The sequence below is a fragment of the Protopterus annectens genome, chromosome 5.part0, assembly GCF_019279795.1.
Source record: "Protopterus annectens isolate FY-2018-M chromosome 5.part0, PAN1.0, whole genome shotgun sequence".
In the NCBI taxonomy this organism is placed as follows: domain Eukaryota; kingdom Metazoa; phylum Chordata; order Ceratodontiformes; family Protopteridae; genus Protopterus; species Protopterus annectens.
Genome location: NC_056735.1, coordinates 1,000,555,900 through 1,000,582,774, shown reverse-complemented (window position 1 = coordinate 1,000,582,774; position 26,875 = coordinate 1,000,555,900). Strand labels below are relative to the sequence as shown.

Here is a 26,875-nt window from a genome sequence, read left to right as displayed (position 1 = left end):
GCCTATAACATGAATCAGGCTGCCCAAATGCTTCCACAGGAGGTAAAGATGAACTATCTAGTTTGAGGGATTCCTCTGACTTCTTTGGGGTTCACTTTTTTTTTTTTTTTTTTTTTTTATTAAGGGGTTTGTGTGTCATCTGCTGCTAGGACTCCATACACAACGTAGACACGTGAACTCCTGCCTTTTGGTTTGTAGTTACTGGACAAAAGCAATAACATTTTTGACAACTTACATCATCATATTCTAGACTTGAATCTATACACACATTAATCAAAACCTTTATAATGAATCTGATAGCTGAAGACATACCTCTTGGTACCTGAAAGCATACCTATTGTTTTTTTCTTCACCAGTGGCTTCCACTGCCCAGATATCCACTGAAGCACAGACAAGTAAAAGAAAACAACAACATTTTGCAATAATGTAGGTAGAAAATGTTCCACTACAATCTATTTATATGTTCCAACTATTTTGGTCACAGGTCTGGAACAAAACCAGATTGGGAGGTTCTTACTTGGTGTGCTCATCAAAGCAGTGAAGGAATTAAAGATGACTCAGACAGATACCACCTACATATCAGGTATGTGAAGACATCAGAGGTAAGGAAATGCCAGTCTAGCCATGGGGTGGGGGGCATTCAGTTCTGAAAGTCAGGCCAGATGTCAGTTTCAGCATGCAGCACAGATCCCCAAAGTTATGGCTACAACAGTGATTCACACAAATATATTTTTTGAAAGCTTCATGACCACCAGCCAAAATGTGTGATTGTACTATATTGGACTAAAATGGTGAAATTAAATGAGTCTCAATTTATAAGACCTGATCACCTCTATCCTCTCTATTCTAGGCATGTCTTCAAAACTCTGCTGAGGCAGCTTGGTCTCCGAGTGAAGTTGTTTCTGTGGAAAAACTTAAAAGCTCTGAGATATGGCCTACTGTGACATCATGAACCCATTAGTGCTAAGTGATGGTTCTCAAAGCTGAAACTACCTCAGAGAACTATGCCTACGGGCATGATATATGATATTTAAAACAACTACAATGGCTTAAATGAATCCTCCTCTTGAGTGAATTGGAGGGTGGTGTCAAAGCCATGTTATACCCGGGGGCCTTCCTCAGTTCCTCAGACTAATAGGAAGCATCCTTTTAAATGGACGTGCTTGGCTGTTAGGAAATGCAGTATGGAGCTAGTACAAATTCCTTGCTTCAGTTCTGCAGCTCTGAAGACTTTTTTCAGTCCTTAACGTGAGTAAAAGGATTCTAGATTCTCAACTAGTTAGGCTTTTTCTTTTTTAGACCATCAACTTTGCATTGAGAGGGTAGCCAGTACAGACACTGCCAAGGTATGGCTCTGCTTACAGACCAGATAATCATTACTGCAATTCTGGGAAAGACAGACGCCAGAGACCAGCACTTGGAAGACTCCAAGCCTCAAGAATTCTCCAAAAAGGGATTTACAGTACAGAGCTGCATTGGAAGGACTGGCTATCCTTATCTGTTTACAAAACAATGGACTCTGGTTTCTGACTCCTCTTAGGAAGTTGAGGAGGGGGGACTTGGCACACTCCAGCTCCAGAAGGGACATTCCTGTACACAGATGTCATGAAGAGTTCAGTGTACACTGGAAAGATACTAGTGCTGACTGATAGGTTGCCTTAACACTTCACCACTGGTACCCTATCAGTCAACTTTATAGACACATCTGTGACTATAAAGTTCTACCACACTTCAAACAAGATGCTGAAGTCTATGTCCTAAATTGCAGGCAGTGGAACTAAAAGACCATATGGGTCCTCCTCAAATAGGTAACTTAGCACAGCTGGGGCCAAGGAAACTTCTACAGAGAACAATCCTTAGTTCTAAGTGCAACCACTGATTTGTGGGCCAGGTGATTCAAGGGGTCACTCCCAGATATCAAGACAGCCACAGGTATGCTCTGGCAGATCAAATGCAGGAAATAAGGAGTCTATACCCTAGGACACCATCCCAATGTGGTATCAATCAGTGCATCTTCTTTAGGCCCTTTATAATCTAACAGGTATAAACTCAATTTCCTGATAGTAACAGTGATGCTGTGTACGAAGAGAATGGAGGATTATTTCTATAAAAGGCTTACCTCTAGAAGGCCATGACCAAGGTTTGCATACACTTCTTCAGCCTTTTGATGATGCTTCATGTGATGAATGGGGGCCCTTCTTCAGTCTAACAGACTGAATGTAATTGCTGATGGACCCCCCCCCCCACAGTGGGTACCTTTAAATCACTGCCATTCTCTGGGTAGCTATGCGAGTCAGGAATCTCTCCCTCCTATGTCTATGAGTTGCTGATACTAACTTCTCCTGGGTAGTAAGAGAAATGCAGATGCAAGCTGTGGCTCTTCATATGATAGCCTTAAACGCTTTGAAGGAGTCATGCTTTAGGCCCTAAAAGCATGTGCAATCTGGACTGAAGTAATTTGCACAAGTGGCAGAAAACTTGTAAGTTAAGGGGCTAAACACACTCTTAGTGTGACATGTGATATCATGGCATGCAAAGACGAATGGCATGCACGCCTTATGTGAAAATGCTTAAAATCTGAAAATATAACAGGAGAGAGGATAAACCCAATCTAGACTCACTAATGAGGGTCACAGATGTTAATAAAAAGTTATGTCTTAACCATAACTTGACATCTGTGTGGTCTTCCTTCATTCATCCTCACGATGGGATCTTGGATCCCACCATCGGATCCAGCTCGGCCATTTTACACAGACTTGGATCAGACTCTCAAGTTCCTCTCTCACACTCAACAGCCTGCATCCACCCAACTACCTCAGATCAAGCTTGCCAAATCCAGTCATGCCACACTCAGATAAAAAGACCCGTAGAAGTGGCTCTGGATATAGGACTTAACAGTCCTGAGCTTATCCAGGTTCCTCAAAGTAAAAGCAAGGGGGATGGTTGGGAGGGAAAGTGAGGATGAATGAAGGAATATGACAGATGCCAAGTTATGGTAAGAACAAAATAGTAATAGCAGCTGCAGCTAAAAGTCAGTCTCTGTATCAAGAGAACAAATATGTAAAAACAGATCCTGCAACCACTAAAACATACAACTTTAATAACTGATAAAACAAAGGATAAACAAAGATAAGCATTTACACAGCAAGTGCTTAATCAAATTTGATGAGGCACACGTTGTGAAAGAGCTTATCTGTGTTTATCCTTTGTTTTATCACATTGTGAAAGAGCTTATCTGTGTTTATCCTTTGTTTTATCAGTTATTAAAGTTGCATGTTTTTAGCCAAAGTTATGGTAAGACAATTTTAATCTGATGTTGTCTCCTTCGTTCACCCTCAAGATAGGGTCAGAGTCCCCAGATACGAGAACCTTTGGTGGCCGTCATGGAAGGACATGCCAGAGCACCATCGAGCTAAAGGAAGTCATGCTCCTGGAAATAACATCCAACTTACAATGTGACACAGGTGTGATTATTAGATCATGTAGCTGCCACACAAATGTCATCAGTAGAGGTTCTAGCATATAAAGCTGAGCAAGTAGCCATGGCTCTGGTAGAATGTGCCCTAGGGGGTTTAGATAAATGCAACCTTCAGGAGGAATAAATTAAAGAGATGCAATCTTTGATCCATTTGGGTAAGGTAACCTTCGATACCACTTGTCAAAGTCTATTCGAAGAAAAAGCTATGAAAAGCTGGTCAGACTTTTTGCATTGTTTAGTCCTGTGTAAATAAAAACACAGCTGTCTAAGAACATCTAAAATTGAAGAACATAATCTCCTCTGTTTGAAAAAATGGGAAAGAATACTGTAAGTTGTATGGACTGATGGATGTTGCTTTCTGTAACCACTTTAGCTATAAAGAATGGATTTGTAAAGACACACCTTCCCTATGGAATAAGATACAAGGAGACTTGGACAATAGAGCTTGAAGCTCATAAATCCTCTTGGCGGAAGTGACGCCCACCAAGAGAAAGTACAGTTTTGTACCTACCATAAATGTAGATGTCCGATAGATATGCAACTGCAGTCATAACATATGGGTTGTCCTGCCTCAGGCAGCCCTCGGTCGGCCGGATTCCAAAGTCTGGGTCCGGCGTTGGCTGGTGTCGCCTCCTCTCCGACGTCAGAACGGCTGGAGTATAAAGGCATCGGCCGACGCCATCTTCTTCAGTGTTTCTTGCCCCAGATGCCAGGTGCCCTCCTAGGAAGGCTAAATTTGGTGAATGGATAAAGAATTCCAGACATGCACAACAGTAATAAACAGATACACCATAGAGATACCCCCAGCTAATAGGAATAGGGGTAGTGGACCCATAAAGATGGTTGCAGAGGGGTAGGAGGGTGGGAGAATCCGACTGCAGTTGCATATCTATCGGACATCTACATTTATGGTAGGTACAAAACTGTACTAGGTCCTTCAAGAATGCAACTGCAGTCATAACATATGGGTTGAATACCATAGCCAAGCTGGGGGTGGTTGGAACTAAGAAAGTGATGATGTAGCTAAAATGCCCCGCAGGACTGCCGAAGCAAAGCCTGCTCGGGATCTGGAGTATAAAGGCAGGTTGTAGTGCTTGGTAAATGTATGCACGGAGCTCCATGTAGCAGCCTCTAGAATGTCCTTTGTAGCCACTCCTCTTAGGAAAGCTGTGGATGTGGCTATAGCTCTGGTGGAGTGTGGCCTAATATTGGCTGGTACACCTTTTCCATGAAAGGCATAGCAGAATCTGATGCAGTGTCCAATCCATTTGGAAATTGTTTATTTGGAGATTGCTTTTCCTTGTACTCCAGCAGCATAGGCTACAAGCAGTTGGTCAGACTTTCTGGTGGCCTTAGTTCTGTCCAAGTAGTAGCGTAGTAGCGTAGTTGCCTGTGTATGTCCAAAGTATGCAGCAGTGCTTCCCCCCTGTTTTGAGGATTGGGGAAGAAAGTAGGCAGGTGAATTACTTTTGGCATGAATGAAGGATTGGTTCTTAGAGAGACTCTGTCCTGATGAAAAATGAGAAAAGGAGGTACTGCCATGAGTGCCTGTATCTCCGAGACTCTTCTTGCTGATGTGATTGCCAATAGGAAAACCGTTTTCCATGAGAGAAATTGCATTTCTGAAGTTGCTGCTGGTTCAAAGGGAGGAAGAGTTAATTTTTCCAAGACGAAGTTGAGGTCCCATGCAGGTACTGGCGGTTTCCTGGGAGGTTTGATATTCTTTATCCCCTTAGGAACTGTCTTAGCAAAGGATGTGAAAACACAGGTGGATCACAATTGTATTTTGCTGAGATTGCTGAGGCATGAATCTTTATGGAAGAATAGGAGACACCAGTATGAAACATTTCTGCCAAGTATTCCAATATCGGAGGTATACTCAATACTGTTGTATCCTGACCCCTGTTAGCATTCCAGATGATGAATCTCTTCCACTTGGCTGAATAGGTTTTTCTGGTGGAAGGTCTGGTGCTTCCAGTAAGATCTCTTGAACTTTTTTGGAAAGAGATATCGGAAGGAGTTATGGTAACCTCCAGGCTGTCAGATGCAATGTTTTCAGGTTTTGATGAACCGTTCTGTAATTGTGCTGTGTTAGAAGCAGAGGCCATAGGGGCAGAGGCCACGGTTTGGTCCGAGTTATGCTCAACAGCAATGGGTACCAGTGCTGCCTTGGCCAGTCTGGAGCTATCAAAATGCCTGTTGGTTGTTCTGCTTTGATCTTCAGTATCACCTTGGTCAGCAGTGGTAGAGGAGGGAATGCATAAATTGTTAGGGACTTCCAGCTGAAGGAGAGAGCATCTGTTTTCCAGGCTAGAGGATGGTGGGTCCTTGTACAGAACTTTTCCAGGTGATGATTCATATGAGAAGCAAAGAGATCTATGTCCGGTCTTCCCCATGTCCTTGTTATTTGTGAGAAAATGTGAGGATGCAGCATCCATTCGTATGGATCCAAGAAATTTCTGCTCAGCTTGTTCGCCAGTACATTGTCCTTGCCTGGCACAAACTGGGATTGCAGATGTATCTTCAGACTTAGGGATTTTCCCAGAGAATCATTGTTAGTCTGCAGAGGGGATAAGAATGAGTGCCTCCCTGCTTGTTTATATACCACATAACAGTGGTGCTGTCTGTCCTTATTAGCAAATGTCCTTGTTGAAGTGATTTTTCGAAAGTCTCGATTGCATGTATCACTGCCAACATCTCTTTCTGGTTTATGTGCAGATGCCTTTCCCTTGGTGTCCATTGACCTTGAATGCATCTGCCCTCCATGTGCGCCCCCCCCATCCATGGTCTGAGGCGTCTGTTGTAATCATTTGACCTGCTTGAGGTTTGTTGAAAGACATGCCTTTGTTTAACTGACTTGCTTGAGCCCACCACAAAAATTCTCTTTGCAGACATGGAATGAGTGGGATTACGTCCTCTAGGCTTTGGCTGTGTTGGGACCATAAGCTTTTTAAGTACCATTGCAGCTTTCTCATATGAAGTCTTGCCAAAGGTATCAGAAGAATGCAAGATGCCATGAACCCCAGGGCCTGCAGGATTTTCCTTGCAGTCAGCTGGGAGAGCTTTGCTAGGCCTTTGAAGTACTCTGGTAACTGCTGTTGTTTTTCGTCTGCGAGATAAGCCATCTGTGTTTTTGTGTCCAGTTTGGCTCCTAGGAAAATAATCTGTTGGGATGGCAGAAGTCTTGATTTCTAAATGATGACCGTGTATCCCAAGGCCTGTAGTAATTGAATGACATAGTCCAAGTTTGCTATCAAGGTTTGCTTGTTGTCTGCTTGTATGAGGCAGTCATCCAGGTAGGGGTATATTTGAATCCCCTGGAGCCTGCAGTGTGCCACTACTGATGCCAGGCATTTCGTGAACACTCTGGGCGCAGTAGATAAGCCAAACGGCAATGCTGAGAATTGATAATGCTCTGTCCCTGCAAGAAATCTGAGGTATCTTCTGCAGCTTTGTCTGATTGGGACATGCAGGTATGCCTCCTTGAGGTCCAGAGTGACCAGCCAAGACCCCTTGCCCAGCATGGGAAGGAGTTGCTGCAACGTCAGCATTTTGAACTTTGGCACAATGAGATAAGTATTTAGAGTAGACAAGTCCAGTATAGGTCTCCATTTGTTTTCCTTTCTTGGAACAAGGAACAGTCTTGAATAAAATCCCTGGCCTTGTTCCTGTGGAGGGACCTTTTCTATTGCTTTTATATTTAACAGCTTTGAAACTTGAATGAGTGCCTCTGCCCTTTGATGAAGTGGCAGGTTTGGCATGCCTTGTCTTATTGGTAAAGTATGGAAGTGGAATCTGTAACCTTTGTCTATTAAATCCAGAATCCAGTTGTCCTTGGTTAAGATATGCCAGTTTTCTGAGAATAAGGATAATTTTCCGCCCAAAGGTGCTTCTCTTTGAGCCTTTGTAGACGGTATGAAAGTCAAGTCATTGTGGTTGTCCTTGTGGTGCAGCTGGACTGCCTGCGCCACTTCTTTGATTTGGTGGTTGCCATTGGCGGCCCCTGTAGGAGCCTCGGTATTGCCCTCTACCTCGGGCACGCCTGTTTTTCCCCTTTGAAACTTGTCAGTGTCTGGAAAGGACCAATTCTTTGAAGGCCAATTCCTGCTGAATCTGGGTGGCTGAACATGGAGGAAATCTTTGACTGTCTGTACTGATTTAGCTTTTTCCTCAATGGACTTCAACACATCTTGTGCATTAGCACCAAAAAGCTTCTGTTTTTCCAGAGGTGCATCAAGTAACTTTACTTTAACATGGTCTGGCAGTGGCTGTTCTTTTAACCAAGCATGTCTACATATAACAGCCCCAGTCATAGCTGCCCTACATGAAGCCTCCAATGCATCATAACCACACTGAAGAAAATGATTGCTAACCTGCTGAGTGTTATGTACTAGATCCTGCAATGCCTTTCTATCAATAAGCTCAGGAGAGGCTAGCTTTTTCTGTAAATCATCCAGTAAAAAATCTTGGTACTGAAACATGAAAAAGGCAGTTAAGTGACCTCATGGCCAGGGTGGTAGAGGTATAAACTTTTTTACCCCATCTCTCCAGGGACCTAGCTTCCCTATCCGCTGGCAGTGGATTCTTGGCTGTGGAAGTAGCCACTCCCTTGGGGCCCTGTGAAATAGTTTCTAGATCCACAGAATGGGCCTTAAAGAGATGTTTGTGGGTGTCAGGGACCCTATAATATCTGTCTGGCTTGACAGGAGCAGGAGGGAGAGAGTCAGGGTTAGCACTGGAGTCTGAAAAAACATCATCCATAACTGGAGGGATAGCTAAAGGTCTGTGCTGGGGTAGCTTGAGGAAGGTACGTAGCCTTTTTCTGGAATCAGAGAATTCCTGACCCTGCCATTTAAAATGCTCCCTCAGAGTGTAGGACTTCACCGAACTAAAAATCCTCTGGAGGAGAGGCAGAGGGAATTGATTCCTCAGCATAGTCCTCATAGGCCTGGAAGGATTCTTCTTGGGTATCTGAAGGCTCAGAATCCCCAGAGGCTTCATCTGAAGAGAGGTTGTCGTCCTGCTCAGTTCTGGGCCTTTTCTCTGCAGGCGGCTGAGAACCTCTGTCTGGATGAGGCTGAGACCCCCTGATAAGAGAAATAAGATCTGCAGCAAGAGACATGATCTATTTATCAGAAGAAGGGGCCTGGGCAGTAGGTTTAGGATGGGCCTTGGCCTGGCTGGCAGCCTTAGCACGTGCAAAGGCCTTGATGGACATGGATACAGGAGGCCTAGTTGCCCCACGTGCAGGAGTAACCTTGTCCACAGGAATGGTGTCGGGTAGATCCAGAACTTCGGTTTCTGGAGGAAAGTCAACAACCGGCACCGGTGTAGACTCAGAGACCGAAGGACGAGTTAACGCTGTGCCGTCGGCCTGGAGCGGTTGAATTACCGCTTCCGAAGGGACCGAAGCACTCACGGAGGGTTTAGGAGGAGTATCGGTGGAGGACGCGGGCCGAGGATGTCTGTCCCAGTCCTTTCGTTTTTTGGAAGATTGAGGAGTCTGTTGTTCCGACGGCATGATATAAGCGAAAGATTTGCCGAAAAAGTCTTCGGCAAATTCTGCCCGGCGCCTGAGAGTGCGCTTATTAAAGCAAGCACAGGCAACACAGGCCGAGACGTCGTGGTTTGGGCCCAGGCAAGGTAGGCAATAAGAATGGAAGTCCTTATGAGGTATTTGTTTACCACAAGACAAACAATTATTAACTATCAATTTGTTCCGACATCGGCTGAGGCAAGAAAAAATGTTCCCCAACGGGGTACTTAGCTTTTAGATGACTTCGGTACTGAAAACACAGGAGCTGACAGACCGGCACTTGCGAACTGCTTCTGCTTCGGGCACCGCGCGGCAAGAAAGACTGAAGAAGATGGTGTCGGCCGATGCCTTTATACTCCAGCCGTTCTGACGTCGGAGAGGAGGCGATACCAGTCGACGCCGGACCCAGACTTTGGAATCCGGCCGACCGAGGGCTGCCTGAGGCAGGACAACCCATATGTTATGACTGCAGTTGCATTCTTGAATGACATCTGCTTTCCAGGATCGAAACTTCATGTTGCAAGTAGCCGCAGGTTCAAAGGGGCCCTGTGTCAATGCCTACAGCAGTAGAATAAGGTCCCAAGGAGGAGAAAGATCCCTAATGTGGGGGCCTCAATAAGAAAACGCTCTTCACGAAGGATTTACACAATCTGAACGTGAACAATGGATGTGTTTGAGTAACCATGTGAAAATAAGAAATAGCAGCTAACTGTAGCTTAATAGTGGAAACGCTAGCACCCACATTGAAAAGGGTAGAAAAGTACAGTTTTGTACCTACCATAAATGTAGATGTTCGAGTGCTAATACAGCTGCAGTAATCACAGATGGGGTTTCTGCCGTCAGGCGGGTCCTCGGTCAGCCGAATTCCAAAGTCTAGGTCCGGCGTCGGTTGTTGTCGCTTTCTTTCCTGACGTCAGTGAGGCAGGGGTATATAAGACACAGCCGACGCCATTTTCTTCAGTCTTTCTTGCCCCAGATGTCAGGTGCCCCCAGAAGGAAGGCAATACATAAATTATATTTATATACATGAAATGCAATATAATCAAAAATCAGTAGTTGCAAGCAAATATACCATAGAAGGATAACCCAATCAGGTTGTATGAAGAGGGGTTAGGCCCTAGTCCTTTACCAAGAGGGGAAGGAGGGAGGGAAAACTGTACTGCAGCTGTATTAGCACTCGAACATCTACATTTATGGTAGTTACAAAACTGTACTATATTCATCGTGCATACAGCTGCAGTAATCACAGATGGGTAGAATCCCAAAGCTACGCACAGGGTGGTAGGCACTAGGTGGAACTGGGATGAGCCAGAATGCCCTGCAACACGGCAGTGGCAAAGCCTGCTCTAGTTTTGGAATATAAAGGCAGGTGGTAGTGTTTTGTGAAGGTATGCACAGAACTCCAAGTGGCTGCCTCCAAAATATCTTTGGTAGGAACTCCTCTGAGGAAGGCTGTAGAGGTAGCTGTGGCCCTGGTGGAGTGGGATCTGATGCCTGTAGGAACAGATTTTCTATGATAGGAGTAACAAAACCGTATGCAGTGGCCTATCCATTTTGAAATTGTCTGTTTGGTAACTGGCTTCCCTTGAGCTCCTACAGCATAGGACACAAAGAGTTGTTCTGATTTCCTGAAAGGCTTTGTTCTGTCCAAATAATAACGTAGCTGTCTATGGATGTCTAAGGAGAGTAGCAGCCTTTCCCCTTTGTTTTGAGGATTGGGGTAAAAGGTAGGTAAGTGTATAGCTTGATTTAAAGCTACCCTGGATACCACTTTAGGCATAAATGACGGGTTGGTTCGAAGGGAAACCCTATCCTGATGGAAGATGAGAAAGGGCTGCACAGCCATGAGGGCTTGTAGTTCCGATACTCTACGAGCTGAAGTAATGGCCAGAAGGAAAGCTGTTTTCCAGGACAAGTATTGCAAATCTGTTGAGGCAGCTGGTTCAAAGGGAGGCAATGTTAATTTTTCTAGAATGTAATTAAGATCCCAGGCTGGTATTGGTTGTTTCCTTGGTGGTCTTATATTCTTAGCCCCCCTGAGGAACTGTCTTAAGAGTGGGTGAGAGAATAAGGGTGGATCCGTGTTGAATTCTGCAGAAATGGCTGAGGCATGGATTTTTATGGAGGAAAATGAAAGTCCACTGTTCAGCAGCTCAGCTAGATACTGTAATACCTGAGGCAAATTCAGTTTTCTAGGGTCCTGGCCTTTTTTCTCATTCCAAGAGCAAAACCGTTTCCATTTTGCGGAGTAAGCCTTTCTAGCAGATGGCCTTCTGGCCTCCAAAATTACATCCTGCACCTCTTTGGGGAGTAGGATCGGTTGTGGTGTTAAGGAATTTTCCATGCAGCGAGATTGAGTGTTTTCAGCTGACTGTGAAGAGTTTTGTAGCTGTGCTGAGTCAGCAGAAGAGGCATTAGAGGTAGGGACCAGGGAGGAGTATGTGTTAGGCTCCTCAGGAGTGGGTACCAGTGTTGTCTTGGCCAGTCTGGAGCAATCAGTATCATCTTCGGTCTGTCTGCTCTTGCTTTCAAGAGCACCTTGGGCAGAAGAGGCAGAGGTGGGAAAGCGTAAACTGTCCATGCTGTCCAACTGAATGAAAGGGTGTCCACTCTCCAGGCCTTTGGATGAAAGGTCCTTGAACAAAACTTTTCCAATTGATGATTCCTGTGGGAGGCGAGGAGATCTATGTCTGGCCTCCCCCACGCTTGGATTATCTTTGTAAACACTTGAGGATGCAACTTCCATTCGTGTGGATCTGTCATATTTCTGCTTAGATCGTCTGCCAGCGTGTTTTCCAAACCTGGCAAGTACTGTGCTTGAAGTTCGATTTGCCATTCCAGAGCCAAGTTCCAAAGTGTCATGGCTAGTCTGCACAGCGGGTATGAATGTGTTCCTCCTTGTTTGTTTATGTACCACATTACTGTGGTGTTGTCTGTTCCTGCATCCAGGACAATTATTGATAAGAAGTCCTTGAAAGCTGTAATTGCATTTATTACTGCTAGCATTTCTTTTTGATTGATGTGAAGGTGCTTTTCCTTTTGGGACCATTTGCCCTGAATGCACCTGTCTGTCATGTGTGCCCCCCAGGCGTAATCTGAGGCATCTGTTGTGATGACTAGATTTGCTTGAGGCTTGCAGAATGGGAGACCCATGTTTGTTTGACATGCTTGGGCCCACCATAGAAATTCCTTTTGCAAACATGGAATTATTGGTATTATTGTTTCCAAACTGTGGCTGTGCTGAGACCAAAGGTTTTTAGGTACCATTGAAGTTTCCTCATATGCAACTTTGCACATGGGATTAAAAGAATGCAAGATGCCATGAAGCCCAGAGCCTGCAGGATTTTCCTTGCAGTAAGCCTGGTACAATTTGCTAGTATTTTGAGGTATTGAGTTAGTTGCCCCTGTTTTTCTGGCGTACGATAGGCCATCTGGGTGTTTGTGTCCAAGTTGGCACCCAGGAAAGTTATTTTCTGAGATGGTGTTAGCCTGGATTTCTCTTTGTTGATTGTGTATCCTAGAGAATGCAGTAACCGTGTTACATAAGCCAGATGTTCCAGAAGTATGTGCTTGCTGTCCGCTTGGATCAGGCAGTCGTCCAAATAAGGGTAAATTTGTATCCCTTGAAGTCTGCAGTAGGCAATTACTGATGCCAGGCATTTCGTGAATACTCTGAGCACAGTAGATAAGCTAAAGGACAATGCAGAGAATTGATAGTGTACTGAACCTGCAAGAAATCTGAGGTATCTTCTGCAGCTTTGATTGGGACATGCAGGTATGCCTCCTTGAGGTCCAATGTTACCAGCCAAAACGTCTTGCCCAGCATGGGAAGAAGCTGCTGTAATGTGAGCATCTTGAATTTTGGTACGAGTAAGAATCTGTTTAGGACGGATAAGTCCAAAATGGGTCTCCAGTCGGGTCCTTTCCTTGGTACCAGAAATAGTCTGGAATAAAAACCTCGACCTTGCTCGTGAGTAGGTACCTCTTGAATAGCTTTCATGTCTATGAGCTTTGAAATTTGTAGTTGTGCCTCTGCCCTTTGATTGTGTGGCAGGTTTGGCATGCCTCTCATTTTTGGAAGAGTGTGAAAATGAAATCTGTAGCCTCTGTTTATAACGTCCAGGATCCATTTGTCTGTTGTAACAATATGCCAATTTCTTGTAAATAATGCCAGCTTTCCTCCCAAGGGTGCTGCCAGCTGAGATTTGCTTGGCATGGAAAGGAGGAAGTCATTGGGTTTGTTTCCTGTATTGTTGTGCACTGTCTTCGCCACCTCTTGGTGCTGGAGTTTGCCATTGCCTGCCTCTATATGATCCTTGTGATTGTCCTCTGCCCCTTGTGCGCCTGTATCTACCTCTTTGGGGCTTGTCCGTGGCTGGAAAGGACCAGTTTTTAGAAGGCCAATTTCTGCTAAAACGTGGTGGTTGAACCTGTAGAAAAGCTTTGACAGTTTGCATAGATTTGACTTTTTCTTCCATTTTCCGTAGTATCTCCTCAGCATTAGTACCAAATAACACATCCTTTTGTAAAGAAGCATCTAATAGTTTAGCTTTCACATGATCAGGCAAGATTTGTTCCCTAAGCCAGGCATGTCTATGAATGACTGATCCTGTAACAGCAGCTCTACTTGAGGCCTCTAGGGCATCATAGCCACATTTTAAGGTGTGTTTACCCACTTGTTCTGCACTATGCATCATATCCTGCAACTCCTTCAAGTCTGGTTGTTCAGGTTGAGACATTTTATTTCTTAATTGTGATAACAGAAACTGCTGATATTTAAGCATATGAAACTGACAATTTAAGGCCCTCATGGCTAGGGTGGCAGAGGTATATACCTTTTTTCCCCACCTTTCTAAGGATCTTGACTCTCTTTCGGAAGGTAGTGGATTCTTAGCAGTAGAGGCCTTCATTCCCTTGGGGCCTTGAGAAATGGTTTCAGGGTCAGCATTATGGCTTTTGTAAAGAAATTGGTGAGAGTTAGGAACTCTGTAGTACCCATCAGGCTTGATTGGGGCAGGAGGCAGGGAATCCGGATTAAGGCAAGCCTCCGAATAGACATCATCAAGTATGTCCAAGACAGGAGGTATCGCCAGAGGTCTGTGTTGAGGTAACAAAAGAAATTCCCTAAGTCTTTTCTTGGGCTCAGAAAAGTCTTGGCCTTCCCAATGGAAGTGTTCCCTCAAGGTGTGCAAGGTTTCCCCAAAAGAAAAATCCTCAGGAGGAGATACAAAAGGAATGGACTGCTCTGCATCAGGATCTTCAAAAGGGGAGTAAGAGTGTTCCTCTACATCAGAATGTTCTGAAAAAATGGAGCCCTGATCAGAAGAGGGAGAATCTTCCTCCACTCTGGGTCTCTTGTCTGGAGGGGGTTGTGAACCCCTGATAAGAGTAATTAAATCCTCAGCCATTTTAAGCATCTGTTTTTTAGGCATGGGGCCTGGAGATGGGCCCTGTGCAACAGGCCTCTTGGGATGCCTGACTGATTTGGACTTAGTAAAGGCCTTAATGGAAAAGGAAGATGAGGGTCTAAAGACACCATGGGTGGAAGTGGACCTGTCCACATTAGGAGGCTCAACGCTCACAGTGGCTTCGGTGGTTGTAGTCTGGGCCTGGGCCGAGGTACCTGCGGTCTCGGTTACAGAAGACACCGCCAAAGAAGTGTCGTCGGTAGTCAGGGACTGTATAGGCGTCTCGCTGAGAACCGGACCATGTGTAGCCGGTTTTGGCGTGGTGTCAGTGGGGACCGCGGACCTCGCGTGTCGGTCCTTGTCCTTGCGTTTTTTGGTCAAAACGGTAGTCGGAGTCTCAGACGACATTTTATAATCAAAGGCTGTACCAAAAAAGTGTTGGGCGAACTCCGCCCGACTCTTAATAGTGCGTTTATTGAAAGTAGCGCAAAAGCGACAGCCTGAGACGTCGTGGTCTGGGCCTAAACAAGGTATGCAGAGGGAATGGAAATCCTTATGCGGTATTTGCTTCTCACAAGAAATACAATGGTCTGAGGCAAGAAAAGTTTCCCCAATGGGGTACTTAGCTTTAATGAAGACTTCGGTTTCCAATTTTTCGTAAATTCAGGAGCTGGCCGACCGGCACTTGCGAACTGCTTCTGCTTCGGGCACCGCGCGGCAAAAAAGACTGAAGAAAATAGCGTCGGCTGTGTCTTATATACCCCTGCCTCACTGACGTCAGGAAAGAAAGCGACAACAACCGACGCTGGACCTAGACTTTGGAATTCGGCCGACCGAGGACCCGCCTGATGGCAGAAAACCCATCTGTGATTACTGCAGCTGTATGCACGATGAACATCAGTAACATATCTGAAACGGCTGCTGGAAATGGACCAGTGTTCCTTTTGGTAGCCCAAACATCAAATCTCTTCCACTTGCTATTGTAAACTCTTAGCAGAAGCCTTTTGTGATGCTAGAAGAATTTTTCAGAAAGGGGACTGAAGCTTGGACTGTCTAATCACGGTCGGAATTGGAGAAACCAAGAGGTAAATTTCAGGGTTCAAAGATTTGGGTGTTGAATCCCTGACGGGTGAAAGAGGAGATCCTGAGTGGGTTCCAGTATCCAGGAAAGATACTTCTGTGAAACCACAGTAAGGGAAACCACACTTGGCGAGGCTGGAAGGGGGCAATGAAGATGACTGAACTCTTCAACCTGCTTGCCTTCTGAAGAAATTTGGGAATGAGTAGGAGAGGAGGGTAAGCAAACAGGGGACCCGAGGTCCAATCGTAGACTACAGCATCCCTGGGCATTTCTCCAGAGGAGGGATCAGAGTGAAAAACTTACTGTATTTATTGTTGAGGGGAGAGGCACAGAGGTTGCAGCAAGGTTGACCCCAAATGCTGAGGATCATGTTCACTACTGACAGGTTAAGGGACCACGCGTGTGGAATCAGAAGCGACTTGCTGAGTCTGTCCACCAGATCACTGGTTTTCCCAGGGATGCGTGTTGCAATTAGAAAGCAGTCTGAAGAGATCACCCACTCCCTGCACGGGAGGGGGGGGGTAAGAACGGGTTTCCTCCTTGTTTGTTGATGTACCAGACAATTGACATGTCGGTGTGTACTGCAATAGTCCCAAGGGGGAGAACATCCTGAAAGTCTTTCAGTGTTAGAAAGACAGCTCTCATCTCTAGGAGACTGACATGCAAACTGGTCTTGGGAGTCGACCACGTGTCTTGGACCATCTTTCCATTGTAATGCCCCCCCCCCACCCGAACTGGGAAGCATCCATGGTCACAGTGGCTATTGGAGCATTACTGACAAAGGGTCTGCAGAGGATAACATGGTCGGAATGAATCCACCAACTTACATGATGTTTGCAGACAGGAGTCAATCTGACACAAAGGAACAAGTGCTGAGACAGAATGGACCATTGATTGGCTAGTGTCCACTGTAGAACCTGCATGAAGAACCTTGCCAGGGTTACTAATAGCATGGCTGTAGACATGGACCCCAAGACTTGCAAAATCAGACGAGTGGAGAAGGCTTGATCTGCTAGTAACTGCTGGACTTGATTTCTCAGAATGGTTACACGGTGGAGGGAAAGAGAAGCAATGTGATGTCTGGTACTGAGCTGCGTACCTATGAATTCTACATTCTGAACAGACACTTTGTGGGAGAGGTTAGGAGCCAATCATCTAAATATGTAAACACCTGGAATCCCTTGAGCCTCAGGTGAACGGCTACCACAGCTACGCATTTGGTAAACACCCGGGAGGGCTGTGGTGAGTCCAAAGGACAGTGCTCTGAACTAGTAATGATTAGCTCCCAAACGGAACAGCAGACATCTCCTGCAGCATCTAATTTGATGTGACAGTACGCATCCTTGAGATCTATCGAGCACATCCAGTCGTTCTTGTGCAACGGGAGAATGGACTGAATCATAACCATTCGGAACCTCACTTTCTTTACATATTTAACTTGCTAAGATCCAGAATGGGTCTTGGGTCCCCTGTCTTTTTCAGCACTAAAAAGAAATGCAAGTAAGTTCCGAATACTCTCTATTTGGTTGGGACCTGCTGGATGCCTCTTTTTGCAGCAGCTGTTAAATTTCCTGTGCTGCCTGCTCCCACTGACCAGGTGGCACATCCAAGAGGCTTCTTGAATTCGGAGGGGGAAGAGAAAAGGGAATACGATAACCTCTGTATATCATGCTTAGCACCAAACAGTTTTGAGTTAATTGGGTCCAGGCTTCGGGGTGCAAAGCTAATCATTCCCTGAATGTCTCCAGAGACAAACAGTTGGGTAGCACCTAGGCAGCACTGTCGGGACTCAGAAGGGGGTTCCCTAAAGCCCTTGTTATGTGGACCCCCTCTGCCTCTGGAGTGGTGTCTACCCTCAAACCCTCCTCCTCTGCCTCTAGAGGAATGTTCTCTGCACAGGCCCTGGAAAGGCCTTTGGGACTTGCAGAACCACATTTTCTTGCCCCCATACTGGTTTCTGGAAAAGGACCTCGGGGGGTAGAAAACTTTATTCCAACAGCAGAAAGGGTCTTCCCCATCCTTTTTGCTGCAGGTCAGTGTGTCTCTAACCAGGCCTAAAAATAGAGGAGCCATCGTAAGGGGCACTGACAAACAATGCCTTAAAAAGCTCCACAAAATCAGTCTCACCCAGGCATGCCTCCTTAGGGAAAGTCCTAAACCGGCTGCTTGCAAGGTGCCCTCCGTGGTATGGAAGATTAATGTCATTGAACAATTGGTGATGGATGAAAGAGTGGCCAGCTTGGGAGAAACTTAAATTCCTCCACAGGCATGGACTCAGAGAGAAGCTGTCAGTTCTTTGACCAGATCCCTCTGGAGTGGAGTGAAATGAGCTAGACAGTTTAATGACCTCAGCACAAATATTGCAGAGGCGTAAATGCGCTTCCCAATTCTGTCCAATGCTCTGGACTCCTTGTTCGGTAGATGGGACATTGGCAGTTTCCTCTGCCAGCTCTTTCTTGGTGGCCACCACCACTACAATAGCATCGTACATGGGGGCCCTTACTGCAGTATTTCCTATCCGTAAAAGGCACTAAAAACTTATCGGGGGTATAGGCTCGATGGTGTCCGGTTCCTTCCACACACAAATGAATATTAAATGCACTACAGCATCCATGGGAGGGTTCACCCAAGATGTAGATGGGCCTGTCCCAAATGCCTCCAAGAGAACCAACTCCTCAGAGGAAGGAGGTCTGCCAGACCACCCACCTTTCTGCTTCAGAATCTCCAAAATATCTCTGAAGGAGACATCCTCAGGTGGGGATCAGGTGGATCCTCCCATCTCATCAAAGTCAGTATCCTCCATTAAGGACGCCAGAGGGAGCCTATGTGCTTGCTTTTATACGTCCCCTTCAAAGGAACCTTCTCAGTGGGGTATTCTGGGGAGGTATCACAAGAGGGGAATCCCTCCTGAGCATGGAACTCTTCTAGGCCACTTGGGACGGGAAGACTCATGGCAGGACAAGAGAGAAGAAGGCCTGGATCTGATGGCAGATTGAGGAACTTTTACAGTCGAATCTCCAGTCTGGGAGAAGACCCTCTCCACTACCTGAAAGGCTGATGGACCAGGCAAAGCCCTATCGGATCCCCCACAGCCAAAGCTACCAAAGAGAAATGGACTTGCTCCAGATCCATGACCCTCAGATGGAATCGGACCAGAGCTACAGAGTGCCAAAGGCCCTAAGAGAAGGGACAGCTCTGAGAAAGACGGAGCTATTGCAGTCCCCAAGATCCAACACCAATGCCACAGCTCAGACATTTACTCTGCTCCAACAACGTCAGAACGAGACTAGTCAAGTGCATACTAGGCATTGAGAAAGGATCCTTCCTCCATGCCAGGTCTGACTTGTACTGCTGTCCTGAATATCAAGACTCTGAAGCCGGGGGATGGATCGGAGAAGGACTCTGGATAGAGTGATCGGGGCAGCTCACAGATTAGACAAGAGACAGAGGGGAAACTACCCCCAATCTGATTCTGGGCCTTAAGTAACTTACTCACCATCCTATTCATGTCCACCTTGGACAAGATTCTCGAGGACCTGGAAGAAGCTGATGAGGGGGCCAGGAGTGCTTAGACTTAAAGGACAGGGCAGGGAACTTATATGAAGTCCTTGGATCCACAGGTATAGGATTTGAAGTAGACGCTGAAGTCAGAGTTGGGGAAATATAAATAATATCTCCCAGATCCGAAGAGATCGTAGGATCTGATTAGGGAGCAGACTGCTGTGACTCCAAAGGGGTCGAATCCACCATCTTCTTGGGCTTCTTAATGGAAAAACAGTCCCTCAGTGAGCAAGTAGGGACCTCTTTTTTGACTGTAACTGAAGAAAAAGCAGCCTCAGCCAAGAAAGGAAGACCCCCCCCCCCTCCCCAAGAATGAGTTTGTTTTATCTGTCAACTAAAGCCAGAAGGTTAAAGGCAGTGTAGATGGAACACTCAACTTGTAAATGGTTGACACCCAGGCAATACACACTCCTTGTGGGCATCCTGGTTGGGAATTTTGCGCCCACAAGAAGTGCAGTGCTTAAACCTGGGAACCAACCGACTTGTCGGACAAAGAAAGCCCGCCAAAAAACAACTGATGGGAAATCAGAAGAAACAGAAGAACACAGCAGATTTAAAGAGCACAGGTAAGAGCTAGTACTATAAAACTACAAAAAAACTACAAGATTGATGACTTTTTTTAGGAAGAAGAGCTCGCTCTTGCACATGCTAGATGGAGGGAGGAAGAAAATTACAGCCAAAGGTACTTACAATGCAAAAAACTATCTAAACAACTACCCGTGCTTGAGAGAGAGGAATCTGCTTCTGACTCGCTGGAGTGGCAATCGAGATCTGCAGTAGTTGGGTGGATGCAGGGTATTGTGGGTATGAGGAAAGAGCTTGGGAGTCGGATCCAAGTCTGTGGAAAGTGGCAGAGCCGGATCTGAGACCCCATCATTAAGGGTGAATGAAGGAGACAACATCAGATATAATGTGGGTTTGGCCCACACTGCTTTATATGGAAATCACCCTAGGTTTCAAACTTTGATCTTAAACACATATTGAGCGAAACTAAATAAAATTAAACCTTCTCACCTCACAGACTTGTTCCCTGGCAGAGAAGGATTCACTGTCTCCTTCAGTGTCGGATTCTGATTCTTCTCCAGAGTTCAACATGGAGGTAAAAGAGCCTTCCTGCTGTAGGGCTTGATCACATTCAAAATCCCTCAGTTCTGCCTCTTCAGAACACTCAGTACTCCCAAGTTTACTTATAAACGGACAGCTGACTGCACTCAGAGGTGCAAACACACGAGGTTCGGAATCCTGACTAATACTGATGGACAACCAGGGACATTCTGAAGTTTTTTCAACATTTAACTGTTCAGAGCAGTCTTTCTCAACAGCATTTGATGCTGACTGTGTTGCACAAGTGTTCTCCATACCAAACCATAACCCCGTTGCTAGATGTTCAGCTACCTCCCTCTCTACACTGCTTCGACTACTATAAAGTTCAGTCAGGTTGTCCTGCTGTATGCAGAAATCAGATGCAGTGGGGTCATGAAAAGCCTGAAGACCCGCTCCACTGGTAGGATTTTCTTCACCCTCAACACTTAAAATATTTTCTGCATTTATTAGTCTGCTGTTTTGTAGTTCATTGCTGTTTAAAGCACTGCAGTGTGAAGTTCCTGATGGAAAAGAAGGGGGAACATAAGACATGGTACTACCCCCCAGATCAGAATAAAGCTTGGCACCAGAATTTGTTTCCATGTACTTTTCATTCACGAGGACTGAGCTGGCCTGGGAAAAAGTATCTGCTGTTTTGGCTTCTTTCCTCCTACTGTGTTCTTCATCCATTTGGAATTCACTCTGTGAAACGTCCGGCGTGTTTCGGTCTTGTTCTACTTTGAGAGATTCATTTCTGTCACATATTTCATTCTCCTGTAATGGGGCTTCCATCTCAGTATGGGCATCTTGAGCAACAGAGGTGAAACCAAATGTATAAAGTTTGTCAGTTCTACAAGCTGGCTGAAACTTTCGAAATTTAGGGCACAGTGACAAAATGTCAGGAGAGTTTTCTAGTTCTAAGTAAGAGCAGCATGCTTGTGAACTGCCATACAATTCTGCACCAACTTTCATATTGTCAGTAAAACTATGGAGGTCTGAAAGACTCTTAGAATGTTCAGTACCCAAAGAATTTACTGCCTGATCCTTGCCCTCTGTGCTTCCATGATCTTCCAACATGTTGCTCTGTTTAATCTTCTTACACAGAGATGGGCAACAAGTTCTCTTGGAATATGTCTGCTGTTCATGCCTGTTTTCGAGAAATTTGACTTCCAAAAACTGGAAACATGTTTTCTCCAGGTTATGGATGAACAATAACTCTGCGCACTGGCTTACTTCATACAAGTTTTCTTTATTTAATACAAGTTCAGAAGTGTATGCAAAATTGAGCAGTGGAACAAATCCTTTCAATGTCACCTACAAAAAAAAAAAAACAAATAATTTATACACATGATGGCACACAGGCATGTTTACATTGTTCTAAACTGAATTTCTTTCATTTATGATGACATTTCTAAATGCTCTAAAAATCAAGCCTGGGACTCTGAGGGTTAGCAATACGCACACAAAATAGCATGGGAATGGGAGATGTACAAGCTGTAGGCAATTCAAAGTGACTGCGTAATGATAAAACAGCAAAATATACACCTTAGGTAATGGAGTGCATAGTGACATGTAGAAGAGTATCCCCAAACAAATCAGCCACATAGAATGTACAAATGAAAGAACTCAAAATAGTGGACTAATTCACAGACATACAAAAGATGGCACTGTACAGCCATGCTCACCCAATTCTGAACACTGAGATTTGGGGTATATGTGACTGGAGTAATGCTAAGAATTACAGAAGCACAAGCTGGGAGTCACTAACGCAGCAAATGCTCACAATGTTGTAAGCTGCAGCCATCCACGTTAACCATGCCTGACTTAACCATCAGCTGACAGCCCAACAGACAGTGGACTGTTTCCAAGTAGAGAAGGATACTTTAAGGGATCCAGTGGAATTGTACTGCCCACAAACAGAACTGAGGGGACTATGCGGTATATACATTACCAAGAGAAGAGGTACAAGCAGGGTCAAACTTGGCACCACCTGAAAGATCAACAAATAATGGACTGGTTGCAAGTGGACAGGGATACTGTAAGGGATCTAGCTGAACTGTACCACCTACAAGCAGAATCAAGGGGAATACAAGGCATGCCCATTCCTGCACACAATGGCGTATGCAGCATTAACAATTTGCTCTGGAGTGAATGTTAGGGATATTGCAGGCATCAGCACTGTGAACAGTGTCATTGACACAACAGGCAGCACACTCACCTTTGGTGCAGAAGGGTGTGGGTTCTATCCCTGCACCAGGTAGAGGGACTGCTGACGCTGCAGTGCAGTATAAGGGGGATGCTGCACTCCTGAGTATGTCTGAGACATTAAACTGAGCCCTTATCTACTTGAGTTGGTGGCAGCTTTAGTAAATATAAAAGATCCCACCGTACTCTGAAAATAGTAGGGCAAGTTCTCCTGATACACTGACCAGATCTCCCCTAGTAGTATAAATATCACGGAGTCTCCACTGAAGACAGGCCACCAGCCTAATGGGACTAACCTAGTCAACAAACGGTAAATAAATACAATAAAATGACAAGAAACAAAATAATCTTAAACCAGTTCCTCAAACATTATGCTACAACATTTGAAGAAGCATATCTGGTTCCCAGAACACCAGAAGAGAGAACAAACACAATGCAGGCCTTCTATGAAACAGTGCTTTCCTGAGATCCTGGACACCATGGATTTCACCCATGTTGCAAAGTCTCCACATGGCTCAAAAGTTGGGATGGGTATTCTGCAAAGTTACAGGCACTATTTATGATGCCTGTGTCCTACCCACACTGTGCACACGATTCACATATATGGCAAACATTTGACATATACAAGTGGTTACTGTGAGGAGAATTTTTATAGGGTCATCTGGATGGTAGGTGGACACATGTCAAACAGACCTGTACACACAGTTAACAGGTACATTAGAAGCAGGCAATATATAATACTCATATACAATACTTTGTGTATTACATGTAGGAAATATCCTACAATACAGCCCACACAAACTTGAAACATACTGGTTTGGCTATTGTGACTAATGAATGAATGCTTCCAATATGTGGACACTTCTGGAGGGGCAATACATACAGTCCCGACATATACAGCAAGATATCTGCTGTGTGCGCTATGCTGCACAACATGATTTTATGTAAACAACTAGAGTGACAAGAGAACATCATGGCAGGACATGCCAAAGTGTAAGAGCAATAGAAAGGCAGAGTGGAGACTAAGGGGAGGGACATACAGCAGTAGAGCCACAGCGGCCACAGAAATGGGTGCAATACATTGTAGTACTGGCAAAGTGGTGGCATCTGATCTGCAGTTACAGGCCACAACACAGACAACATAAAATAAAATTATGCATGAAATATCACACTTGGGCCATGCAGGGCAGTGCATTAACTGGCCCCACTATGCATCAGACATCACCATTCTCACACTGGTTAGGGGTGAGCAGGGCATAGTCATCATCACTTGCATACGCTGGGGGGATACAGGTAACTAATACTGAATATGGGGCAGGGTTGCTGGAGGTATAAACTGTAGCTACATTCTATGGGAGATTGAGGGGGTCAGGGAACACATCCTTCAGTGGTTTGGCCAGACTGTTATGACTTGACTGATGCCAGTGTCCACTGTGTTGGCATGTAGTGTATCAGAGTTGGATCTGTTAGACGGCAAGGAAAGGACAGAACTATGGGATTATGAAGGTGGACCCTTAAGAGCTATCCCTTGTGCTGTTCCAGATGTGTGACCTGGGGGACACCCACATGAATGGGTGACAGGCCATGTGATTACAAAGGCATGGATGTTGTATCACCAAAGTTATCTGTAGAGTGACATGAGACAACCTGTGCCAGACCACCCTACTTCCAGACAGTCTCACAGCCACCTACTACATGGCCTGCGTGGGCTGAATGGATGGTGGTTGCAATGTGCCTCATAGATACACCAAGAGGGGCAATCTCAGCAGCACTGCTGTCTCCCTGTACCTATATGTAGGGTCAGTGTGTAGTTGGTGCATGTCCTCTCTCACTTCACAGGGCACAATCCTCACCATCTCTAATGACATGCCTGGATCACTGACCTGCATATCTGCTCATTGATTTGGAGTGCTGCCCACACACAAGGGATTAGTGATGGTGTCAGGGAGGCACCACTGCTGCATATATCTCTCCTAATGTGGGTGTGCATATCTTAAGAGGGAGAGTGCACATTATATGTTGGGTGGGCTGGAGACAAAATTAGAGCACATATCTGACTTCTAGGAAGTCCATTAAAATGTGGTGAGGCTGACCACTCCAGTGGCATAAAAGAATGAACCCCTGACTAAGGCCCAGCTAACCCTGGTTCAATCAGCAGCTGTGGCAACCGGAGTGGCAGAGAGGGATGGCTGTACCCATCCTGGGTGGGAGGGCACGTGACAATGACGCTCCCTTAGGGGAGGCATGTTCCATAGAAGGAACCTGTCCTCAAATGTGGTTGACAAGCAAGGGGGTGGGGAAGGAGAGATGTGTAAGGCATATAAACCCACCCCCAGAAGGATGCAAAAAATGGTCCAACACCCAGGATGCCTTCAGGATCCACAACTGGCCCCAGGAATTTCCAGAGTCAGTCCTGGGAGGTAGAAGACTAGCAGGTAGATCAGGAATGGATGTGGGGCACTGGGGTCCAGGGCAGTAAGAATAATGTGTATGGGGGGGGGGTCTAAAAAAAAATAAAAGGATGTGACACAGCCAAGTTCTCAACCTCTGCCATGTCAGAGACCTGTGTAATATTGTACTTGGTTGTACCTGTGAAAGCAGCTAAACATAGGACATCATTCTCAGCCTACACATATGCACATAGCTCCTTGTGACATGCAGACTAGTACAGATGGAAACAGTGATGTACAACATGTTGGAAGATGTACCTTGTGCAAACCAAAGATGTCTGTAAGGACAGATATGCAGGTGGGCCATGGTCAATCCCTCTCTTCAGTCATGAAGTGGAGTGTGTTACTGCCTATTGATATTCCTACCCTGGTGCTTCTGTTACAGATACACAGGTGGCTGGTGTCAAGCCTGCTCTCACATCTAATCCACCCCCAGATATGAGAGGCTAATTCCCATGGCCAGCAAGTGATGCTAAAACTTTAACCTTTGTTAGCCACTTTTGTTAGTAGTCCTCCCCTTGTGATGGACCTGATTGGTGTGATGTCCTGTGCCTTTTCCTCTGAATGGCACATCATATGATTTACCCCTGTCATCCATGTCACAGGAACCTTTTAAGGCTGTCCACAGAACTCAGTCCTGGATCAGTCACTGCCAGATCTGATGCTGACATTACTTGTCTGCAGAATCTCTGCTCAGGAAGAGCATAATATGGGTATGGAGAACCTGCAGTAGCAGTTAATTTATCTCACTAGTGAACTTTTCTAGCTACTGCCTTCTTTAGGTGGCAGTACTGCATGTGTACACTCTCACACAAACACGATGGGGTGGTTTTGAGCTACACTGCATGATGTGATTCACAAATGTGCACTGTGCTACTATATTGGTCCTTCAGTGGATTTCAGTGACGATACCTATTTCTATAAGTGGAAGAAGCAAGGCTCCCATATCTCCCACATGATGCAGAGAGCATACTTTTCCTATTCTTTCAGCTGGGCCACTCTCATGGCACTTTCACAGAGGTATGACCTGGAGTATGGTGTTGTGGAATGCCACTGGAAATCACCCATACTAGGGATTAGTGGCATCACTGGTATTGCAACTTGAGGTGGTGCCACCCTAACCAGCTCCACCAGTGGGAGGCAGATATTTAACATAGTGAGAGTACAGTTGTGTACACTTACCATAAATGTAGATGTTCAAGTGTATTCACTGTTGCAGTCATTACAATTGGGTAATCTGCTGGCAGGTTGCCCTCAGTCGACCTGATTAACAAAGTCTTGGGGGTCCTGTGTCGGTGGCTGTCCCTGTGAAACACGAAGAACATCCAGAGAGGTACTGTAAGCAATTTTGTTTTGTTAGTACCAACATCTTGTGATATGCACACTATTCTACAAGTATATTTAACAGTACATGCTTGGTTTTGCAACTGCCAAGAAGTGTCACCTTATGGTTGAGTGCCACAGAAGGCAACTTCTGTATATGCAGCTGGATATGCATGTGTTCTGTCACAATCTACTGTACAACTGGAACTGTGTTTTCATTATTTCAGTGTAAGAAAAATTTTCCTCGTGTTATCCTTATGCAGATTCAGTTAAGGAAAAGGAAGATAACGGCCATGCTCACCATAGTCTCTGCCAGGCTGCATACAGCACGGAGGTGTTAGCGCCACTGGGTATGTCAGGAGGGGGTAATGGTTCCTTTTCTAGAAGTGCCCTTCATATCTACCTCTTCAGGAGGGGGTGTTGTACCTCGTCTCCTGAAGGTGGAACAGAGGAATATCAGGTGTCATCCCAATATGACATGCAGCAGCCAGTCACTGTTGAGGTGCCTCAGCAGCTGGATGACTGCCTTGCCACCATGGAGTGTGGCAGACCCAGCTCATTAAGCCTCCAAAGGAAAAACTGGCCACCCCAGTGAGTTATGCCTGGGTTTGCTGCCCTCTGAACAGACTATTACTTTATGGGCTAGCATGGCAGCCATGCATCATCTCCCTTGTATGTCCGTCCCCATTCTTTGTTTGTTGTCCAACACTCCCCATCACAAACTGTCCATCCACTATCATCCCCCACATT

General features: G+C 45.5%; 1 protein-coding gene across 2 annotated transcripts in view; it reads right to left on the bottom strand.

The window, feature by feature from the left end:
• Positions 1 to 26,875, bottom strand: part of BACH1 (BTB domain and CNC homolog 1) — a 590,796-nt gene that overhangs the window by 245,132 nt on the left and 318,789 nt on the right. For both annotated transcript variants that reach the window (XM_044072741.1, XM_044072742.1), the window contains exon 3: positions 20,079 to 21,461. In XM_044072741.1, coding sequence (XP_043928676.1) covers positions 20,079 to 21,461 — 1,383 coding nt within the window. The remainder of the gene's footprint in view (positions 1 to 20,078; positions 21,462 to 26,875) is intronic.